Raw genomic sequence first — 9410 nt, 5'->3', positions numbered from 1 at the left:
CACACACACACAAACACAGAAAGAAAGACCAATCTAAACTCAACACTAAAGCAGCAACGTGAAATGGTCAAGAGTGTAATTGTGTGTACTCCAGTACCAGAGGTCTGCTAGGTAAATCTCAGCGATGGAGCAGTAGGCTACACAAACATCCTTCGCTGTGGGGAGCTCAGGGTCCTCATCTGTTGGGGCAGCAGCTCCAGCCTGAGCCTGCTAAAAGAGCAGAGGGTAAAAGTCTTGGAAGGTGTCAAAAGTTCTAGCAAGTATGATAAATCAGAAGATAACGAACATGGCATGAAGATTTTTTAGTAAAAATTAAGTTTTTCAATGAAGGTAAACACTGCTTAACTTCTGTATATTCTCAGAGAAACTCCATCTTACACCTTTTTTACAGAGGACATTTCGACTTTCACAGTAGGAAAAGCACAAGTGTAAATAACAAAATGAATGATGGCTGAATTGCATTTAGCTGCTTCGGTTTCAAGGTCCTGATATTGTGCACGCTGGCTCACTGTCATGGATTACTGGGACATAGACAGAATGGATCCATTGTTAATGCTATTAGTAACACCTGTGCCTTTCCTACTTTGACACGTTAAAAATGTCTGCTATGAAAAAAGCCTATTAAGATATAATAATACAGAATATCTCATGCCTTTATAAACAAACATAACAGATATACTAAAAAATAAAGAGCTACTCGAGTCAAACCTTTTCATCCTATTTCTTATGAATACTGTAAAAATAGCTATTCAAAATGAGACCAATTATAAACATACCATAATGTAGGTTAAACAACTTCAATTGGAAAAAACAAGACATGGTTATGTTAATGAAAACACCTTAAAGCTGAGCCATTATTACAATATATCCTATTATATTTGTTTCCTATCCTTTGGACTTTCCAAAAAATACAACATTATCATCATTATTATAATTATATGCTCTGTGTGCTGAAATATTCTCTGGGCGCTTACTTAAAGAATGAATTGAGCAAAAGTAGGTAACTTGAGATAATTCTTAGTTTTCTACTTCTCAATGAATGGAATCAAATATTTGGTCTTCTTTTGAAGGCACTCAAAATTGAGATAATGCAAATTAAATCAAGTCTATGTATTCAGCCTAATATCACTAATGACATTTGCCTCAAAGGGGCTTTATAATCTGCACAGTATATGCCTATATTCTTAGACACTCGATTCAGATAGGGATATGGATAAACCTTTAACGGGGAAAGAATAAACCTCAGAAAACACGACACAGCAGGATCCCTCTCCCAGGACAGACAGACATGCAACAGATGTTGTTTATACAAAATATACTAATGTAAAGTCACAGATCAAGATGACAGAATTATAGATAGATTGTAAAGATATACGAAGAATATAGATCCTGGCATAACACCGTAATAGCTATGCTCTGAGTATGTCCACTGCCATGTCATTCATTTAGTGCTGATCAATTGAACGGACACTGTATAGATTTCTGTTTCTGTTTCTGTAGATAGATAGATAGATAGATAGATAGATATTTCCATACACTGTCCAACAGCACCATCTTGTGAAGTAAAAAAACATGACATTAGCATTAAGCCTTAGGTACAATGAGATTGCTCCCTAATTGATGCAGAATATGTATAAGTAAGTAAACCAGTGAGTGTGACTGTGTACTCACTGTGGTCTGTGCTTGTTTGTCCAATGCAGCCAGCAGGACTTGTATTCCTCTAGTGTAGTAGTCCACAGCCTCCTGCCCTGTGTGGATTTGTCCCAGGTACATGTACTTACTATGGCCTACATCTGGGCTCAGCTCCACTGCACGCAGAAACACTTGGAGAGAATTGGTCAAGGAAGCTACAACCATCACTTCACCCAAGCAGCATGAAAAAAATGACAGTGTTTCAATTAAATGACTTCAATTACTGACTTGCACACAGTAACAAAAAAAGTGCATAAAGGATATTTCCTTAGCTTTCTGCGTGTTTCCTAGTTCAGAACAGATGTGCCCCTGCATGTCTAGAGCTTGCAGGTTGTCAGACTCCACATCCAGGGCTCGTTGGCAGAAAAGGGCAGCCATCTCAAAGTCAAAAGAGTCCATGCATTCCTCTGTCTGTACAACAGATGATCACATGACATAACAAACATACAGTAGATGATCAGACTTAAAAACCCATTACAAAAGGCATGACAGATCTGGGTCATGTCTTCGTTGTGGAAATCTTATCAGTGTCACCTTTTCTAGTAGTTGTTCCACGGAGTACTTCTCAGCTGTCTTCTTCTTGGCTTTTTCGTGCATTCTTACTTTCATCCTTTCCTGGGGTAACAACCCAACAAATCCTGCATCTTTTGTGATAAGACAAGAGGGAGAGTCAACATTAGTTCTGTCACATTCAGTCTGGTAAAGTCACGTGTTGACATCAAGGCATAACACGTTCATTTCGACTACTTGCTGTCTGAGAGGTTGGCGTTATGTACTGTAAATAACTAGCAAAATGTTAAAACACTTAATTAAAATTACCACTTTTTGAGCGGTTGTCTTTCCTCTTCGGTTTGTTTTTCTTTTTGCCCTTTGTCTGTCCTCCCATAGTGCTGACAAACAAGTCTTATAACCACAATTACTGTCTTAAAAACAGACTTTTCCTAAAGTGTGAATCTTCCACACGCGTGGAAAGCAAGTATAGTTGAGCTGAAGGAATGCAGTGCGCATGCTCGGAGCAATAACTGGGTGCTTCTACGGAGAGAGGTAGGGGACATAATTGTAACGATTTTGAAATAACATTTTTACACCGAAAAAGAGAAATTGGAACATTAATAATATTTGAAGTTGATAACCACTGCGTTTTAAATCGAGCTTTAACTCTAAAGTAACCGTAAAATCCCGCAATTTACATTTTCTTTTTTCAAAGCGCTGATTTCTTAAGGCGGGCTTTAAATGAGTTAAACGGTTGTGTTTGTGGGCGGGTGCTCGTATTGATTGACGTGCCTGTAGACCAATGTGGTGACGCGTTAAAGCTGTACCCCTTGACGCATCCGGTTATTTCTGGATTTCAACCAATGGGCAGTCACGTCAAACGTACGCCAGTTTAACTTTTTCAATTTTTTTTTTTTTTTTTAAACAATTCTCCTGTAAATAAACGAATGACAGAGACGCTGGTGATATTGAAATTGCTACCACAATATTTAAACAATACGGAATCGGAATTGCTCGACTGTCTATTAAGGTAACTAAGCTTTAATGCTTTTTAAATAGGGACAACCCGTATGAATCCATACAACAACTATCGACGTCGCTGTAGCGAGAGAAGTGACTGAATGACAAAGCTATGAAAGATTAGCTGCTAGTAGTAAAGCTAATGCTAACTGCTGACATTACCAAGCCGACTCAGCTCTTTAAACCTACCATTGGTGCAGTTACTTGACAACACTATAACGAGGTAAAACAACGCCTCCCAAAAACAGCCAATTGTTACCCTGCTGTCAGTACTTTTATTACTAACATGCGCCAAAAAACAACTATTTGACGTTAACGCAACTGTTAGCTAGCCTTCTCCTTTTCTAATAATACGAGAGAGTACACATCGTTACACTCATGTATAAACCAACTTAGCTATACCATTGTCGCATTTGCTGTGCATTTAAATAATCTGTGCAATATTTCTCCTATAGACCGTAACCTTAGCGTATGTTTCTGTCTTATACTTTCTAGGCTCTTGTGGCTAGGTTGATGTCATTCCCACCAGCCAGTTTGCTGCCAGTATCGAGAGTCAGACTGTATCGTGCCACACTAGTAGCTTGTGGCCAATGCCACAGGCTCGACCTGCCGAGAGAAGTGGACTGTCGACCTAGAAAAGAGCTGGCAAGTTGGCCTGAACAGAGCTCTCCTGTCCCCTCGTGGCTGTTGGACTGAAGAGGGAGTGCCTGCCGAGTCACCAGTAGTGAAAGTTGTCATGGCGGAGTTAAATAAAGAGGTGGTGGATTTGGTTTGGGGGAGACCCTCCAGTGGAGCTGTGTCTCCCTCCATCTTCCGTAGATGGACACAAGGTATGATGATGATATGAATGGAAAGGCATAATCTCTCAAAAACATGTGCAGTGGAGAGCCAAGATACACTTGGCTCTAGGGTTTAATTCAAACCAACAACAGTTGATTTACATTGTTCAGTCCTCCTCTTTAGCTCAAGGTCAGATATCAGTAAAATTCCCTGCTTTTGTTTCACATGGGTGTTATAAATACTGCACATAATCGTTCCTGCTCTAGAATTTGCTTAAATTCGCTTGGTGGCCTTTCAGTATGACCGTCCGTTTACTTGGTGCAGGGAGAATGTGTCTAAACATGACTTTGTTGTTATTACTGTTAAATATTTTAAGATTGCTCTGTTGACGCAGGATTTTATTTTGTCTTAATCACAGGATTTGTTTTTAGTGAGAATGAGCAAACAGCATTGGAGCAGTTTGAAGGAGGGCCATGTGCTGTCATTGCACCTGTCCAGGTATGGTCAAGTTCAGTCTCCTTGCAGTATTATCAGGGCCCAGTCTCAATGTCCTGTACTGAACCCTCACAGACCTCCTACATACAGTGCGTAACAGTGCTTAAAATTGTGTTGCGAAGAGAGGGACAGTTTAGTCTGCAGCATTGCACCATCCACATGTGGAATCCACTTGAGGATTTTACAGTGAGCCAGCTTTTACACATGGCGGGCTGATTTGGAATGTGCATCAAAGTCTTACAGTCAGTCATGCATGGTGGGCAATGCTTGATTGACAAAGAAAATGGTTGATTGTGTATTAAAAAATACAATATAAATCAAAGTTTGTTTGTCTATGAGGGTGGATTAGGGACGGAGCAAGTGTATCATATTGCACCATGATTTTCTTCCAAATCTGGAGGCTGAGTTTGTGTTTCTTTGCAGGCTTTCCTCTTAAAGAACATTCTCTTCAGCAGAGAATGTTCCAACTGGAGACAGATGTCAGGTAGATTGTCCGCAGAAAAATCCAAACCATTATTTCTTTTATATTGTTTTATCTAGTTGTACAGCTTGTTAAATCATGCATATTTTATGTTTGTGTCTGTTTAGAGGAGGAACAGAAAACTGCACTGTGTTCCACTCTGAGTGAAATCCTGGAGTCTGCCTGCTCTAGCCCCTCCACAGGGTTCTGCCTGGTGACCTGGGCCAAGGGACAGAGCCCACATACTAGCACACATACTAACACACAGACACAGTCACACTCGCAAACGCAGGACATGCCGGAGAGCAGCCAGCCGCCACAAGAACAGCAACCCAGTGAGTCCTACGTCGGTCACATTCCCACATTAGATACACATTCAAAATAACAATGCACAAATGCATGGATGCTCACTTATTCACCCGAGCCGTGTCTTTACCATTAATCACCAAAATAGTCACTTTATTTGGCAGTGTGGGGGTTTTCTGTGCCGTGCTCTGATACTACAGTGTATGTGTGTTTTCTTGTGCCTAGCTGCTTTGGCTGCTGAAGACCTTGGCTTTGAGCGATTTCACAGTGTTCTCCAGTAAGTGACACGTAATATTCTCACCGTAGCTAGACCTTTGCATCTTTATACACATCCTCAATGCAAATAATCTTGACATTAAATAATTCTGTAGGAATGGAGGGATTAAGACCTCACAAATCCTTGCTTTACAATTGCCAGTATACAGCACCGGGATAGAGAACTGCATATTTCTACATATAGATAGTTTCCGTGGAGGAGAGGAGAGTGCAGAAGTGGTATTTGATTCATCTAGTCTGCAAGAATTGGCTTTCACATTGAATTAGCTGTTTCACTCTACTCACAAGTTGACGACTCAGCACTTTCACTGATTGCCTCATAAAAAAAAAAACTACCTCACTACCTTTCTTACACACATACGGCCTGTCACACACGCACAGACTAAATGAATGCAAGGCAGCATTTGCCAGCTGAATATTGAAATTTCATCACACAGCGTACTGGCAGCTGAGACCACAGTCAGCAAAAAGCAGTGCTGACTCACAGTAAAGACGTGCTTGCTAACTAAGACTGACAACTCCACTAGAAAGCTTTCCAAGGTGGAGTAAAAGAGGGCAGTGGCTCCAAATAGACAAGATCAGATATTTCTTTGTCCTCTAATACATTAACTGCCCTGTTGTGAAAGTCATCCTTACCAACCTGGCATGATGAATACAATTAATACAGCAGTCTTATTGATCCTGAAACCCAACAAATCGTCTCTCTTGTGTGTTTCATAAATCAACCTGACGTTTTTTCCTTCTTGCAGTAAGCGGACTGTAATGTCAGTGTCTGGCCTCAGAGAGGAGGTGCTGTCTCTCTACCACACCTGGAGGGGGTGCTGTGGAGTCTTGCTTTTGCTCTACTCTGTCATCCTCACCAAGGTAAAGAAAAGACATAGTTAGATAGAGAGATAGATAGAAAAAAGAAACAAAATCTCCAAACAGTATGTAATATTTCTGTTTCTTTTTTCTTCTGAAATAAATATGTTTTTTTGTTATGTGCTTTTAATTTTTGGGTGCTATCATTTTAAGTAATTCTCCTGTCTGTTGCATCAATGTTCAAATACACAATAAATTCATGCAGACTTGCCTTACCTGGTCCTCTCTGTGCAGGGCATAGAGAATATAAGAAATGAGATCCAGGACACAATGGAACCTCTCATAGACCCTGTGCATGGCCACGGCAGGTATAAAAACACAGCTCTTTATCAATTATATTCATCAGTTAGACACAGGAAATTATATTATGTATTGTTATTATTGCAAGGTCTTTTTTTTGTGTGTGGTAAAGGGTACAGCATATCTTGTGTTTTCTTAGAAACTCTTGATGTCTCCTTTCTTATCTATCTTTTCAGTCAGAGCCTGGTGAACCTCCTTGTAACTGGCCACGCTGTCTCCAATGTCTGGGATGGAGACAGGGAGTGCTCTGGCATGAGTAAGACTTCCTTGAAGTTACTGCAAACACACAAACACACCATATTTCACGCAACAGACACATGCACACATACCACACTCACAGAACTCAGTTTTATAGCACCAGATTTAAGCCATATCCACCAGAGGGCAATAATTCTTATATCCCACAGCAATGCACAAAAAGACACAAATTAATGCCAGTTTGACATAATTGAACTAATTCTCATTTTGTTGCTCTTTTTTTTCTCCCTGTTTTGTAGAGCTGCATGGTATTCATAAACAGGCATCCGTTGGCTTCCTCACGCTTATGGAATCACTACGCTACTGCAAGGTACAGACACATAAAGGTCCCCACAACAAGCAAACATGTCCAGTGGTTCCTCATGTCATATATGAAGAGGATTTGTTTATTTTTATTTTTTGATGAAGAGGATTGAGAAGGACACAGTATACAGTAAGATGAGAGAAGGTTAGGAATACAGATAAACACACAAATGCTCACTGTTACGTGTGACTCTGAGATGTGATAACCAATGTGTGAACACAAACCACAGTGAGAGCTCTCGTGTGAAACTAATGTCTTTGGAATGAACAGTCCCAACAGACCAACTATAAATTCCCCAGCCTTTTTTTAAAAAAAAATTGAAAATAATTCTGCTACCCATGTACTGAAACACACATTTACTTAAAATAGATTACAAAAGGGATTTATAAATACATGTGATGTGACACATTGTAGTCATCTTGAAAAACAGGAATCTTGACTATTTATTTATCATTGCCAACATAAACAAGCCTAAAAAAGTTCAGACATGAAAATAGGCAAAGTAAGCGGCTATAATAACATAATAGCAAGTAAATGGTTGCCAAAATAGCCAGAAGGCTGTAAAGAGTGATTTAAGAAGCAAAGCGAAGCTGTGCAGGTGGATTAGTGAGTAGATCATTCTTTGTGTTTGCCATGCTGACGTTTAATGTCACTGACAACCTCTGTAGACACGTAAAAGCTTCAAAATTCAAAGGTGGGGTAATAATTTTATGTCTTAGAACAAAAAGTAAAAATCTCTTAAGCTTGTGTTAACCAGAGACCTAATATTAGCAATTATTCCTATAGCACTCTATACAGTGACATTTGATCTCTATTCAAACATAATTTAATTAAAAGAAAAAACTATATTTAAACTGATTCATGGGAGAGAAAAAAAGGCTGAAAATAGACACCCTTGTTTCTCATTCCTTTACTGTGTGTGTATGTGTGTTTCAGGTCGGGGCATTCCTGAAGTCTCCAAAGTTCCCTATTTGGATCCTTGGCAGTGAAACTCACCTCTCTGTGTTTTTCACCAAGGCAAGTTTTATACACTCATCCATTAGCACCCAAACACATATTTCATTCACACAGACATACAGATTGTAATATAAGCCAGTCTCCTCAGCAGGTTAGAAAAACCAAAATATGGAATGTGCTTAAAAGATTTAATGTAGTGCAGGTCAGATATCAATATGGGGCGAAAAGAGAAGGAGAAAGGGAGGGTAGGGAAACTGAGAGCTGGAGATAGTCATATATGGCCAGTGCTGTTTCTTGGCTTTTCACCTATCCAGTATTAAGGGGGGAAAAAAGCTCAATTTCCAAAGAGGAGTGCAGGAACACACACACACACACACGCGGTCATCTTCATGCTCTCTCTGACTCTCTCTCACACACACAAAAACACACAATTTTAGTTTCTCCACCATCTGTGATCAACTAAACAATGTGTGGTTCATAATATATGACCATGATATAAACTGCTGAATTTGGACTCCAATGAGAGCCTCCATTTACAGCTGTCTTACTGCTGTCTACCTTCACTGTCAGGTTAATTTCAACAATATGGTTCACACATATTTCTGTCCTGGTACTTGTTCATAAGGACATGTTTTTGTTGTACAAAGTTGTCACTGGAACTAAGGAGCCCCAGAAGCAACACCCAGCAACTAAATTATAAACAGTTCCTTTAGCGTGTTCATGTTTGAGTTTGTATCTCAAGAAATGTTAAGAACGTAAAAATTAGTTAGGTCATTTTTACTTTACTTAACCATGTTTACAACAGTTACCCAGTGCCTGGTTTGTTAACAGTTGGGTATCACTAAACAAAAATCCCACCCTCCCTTATATTATAGTAATAACCAGAGCTTGAGTGCAGTCTGAATGACTGCTCCCTACAAGTTGTTGCATTCTAGAGGATTGAATTCCCCTGTGTCCATTGAGCCATCAGAAAATACTAGATCAGAGCAGGTAGCTTTTGGGTGAAAGGAGTCACGGTCTAGAAAACAGAACTGGAACCAGGTTCGTGTGGTCAAAATGCAGGTTAAATTCCTAAAAGTGTTCCCAGGTTCCAGTTAAAGGGCCATATGCAGCTCTTACAGCAGTAACTCAGCTACACACTGCATGTACGTTTGCACATACATAGACACAGGTATGGAATGCACACCCTAATTGAGGTCATCCCTGCTG

At 39.8% G+C, this 9410-nt stretch overlaps 2 protein-coding genes across 4 annotated transcripts in view; one reads left to right on the top strand and one right to left on the bottom strand.

Moving 5' to 3' along the window:
* si:dkey-12j5.1 (probable assembly chaperone of rpl4) overlaps positions 1-2700 on the bottom strand; it is a 23294-nt gene extending 20594 nt beyond the window's left edge. Inside the window, exons 1-5 of one of the 2 annotated variants that reach the window (XM_035672821.1) lie at positions 2512-2700; positions 2227-2336; positions 1957-2103; positions 1672-1824; positions 98-207 (exon numbers count right to left, since the gene is read on the bottom strand). In XM_035672821.1, coding sequence (XP_035528714.1) covers positions 98-207; positions 1672-1824; positions 1957-2103; positions 2227-2336; positions 2512-2578 — 587 coding nt within the window. In that variant the 5' untranslated portion in view covers positions 2579-2700. Of the gene's footprint in view, positions 1-97; positions 211-1671; positions 1825-1956; positions 2104-2226; positions 2337-2511 lie in introns of both variants that reach the window. The other variant, XM_035672820.1, reaches the window with a different exon arrangement.
* Positions 2701-3109: 409 nt separating this feature from the next.
* The window catches only part of mindy3 (MINDY lysine 48 deubiquitinase 3), a 20650-nt gene continuing 14349 nt past the window's right edge, over positions 3110-9410 (top strand). Inside the window, exons 1-11 of one of the 2 annotated variants that reach the window (XM_035672068.1) lie at positions 3110-3214; positions 3700-4034; positions 4403-4482; positions 4903-4963; positions 5068-5274; positions 5471-5522; positions 6271-6385; positions 6617-6690; positions 6859-6938; positions 7180-7250; positions 8181-8261. In XM_035672068.1, coding sequence (XP_035527961.1) covers positions 3941-4034; positions 4403-4482; positions 4903-4963; positions 5068-5274; positions 5471-5522; positions 6271-6385; positions 6617-6690; positions 6859-6938; positions 7180-7250; positions 8181-8261 — 915 coding nt within the window. In that variant the 5' untranslated portion in view covers positions 3110-3214; positions 3700-3940. Of the gene's footprint in view, positions 3215-3699; positions 4035-4402; positions 4483-4902; positions 4964-5067; positions 5275-5470; positions 5523-6270; positions 6386-6616; positions 6691-6858; positions 6939-7179; positions 7251-8180; positions 8262-9410 lie in introns of those variants that run through there. The other variant, XM_035672069.1, reaches the window with a different exon arrangement.

This window comes from Morone saxatilis, unplaced genomic scaffold, assembly GCF_004916995.1.
Source record: "Morone saxatilis isolate NCDOM2014 unplaced genomic scaffold, NCSU_SB_2.0 Contig24, whole genome shotgun sequence".
Taxonomy (NCBI): Eukaryota; Metazoa; Chordata; class Actinopteri; family Moronidae; genus Morone; species Morone saxatilis.
Note: the sequence above shows the minus strand (reverse complement) of the source record. Positions and strands in the feature narration are given on the sequence as shown.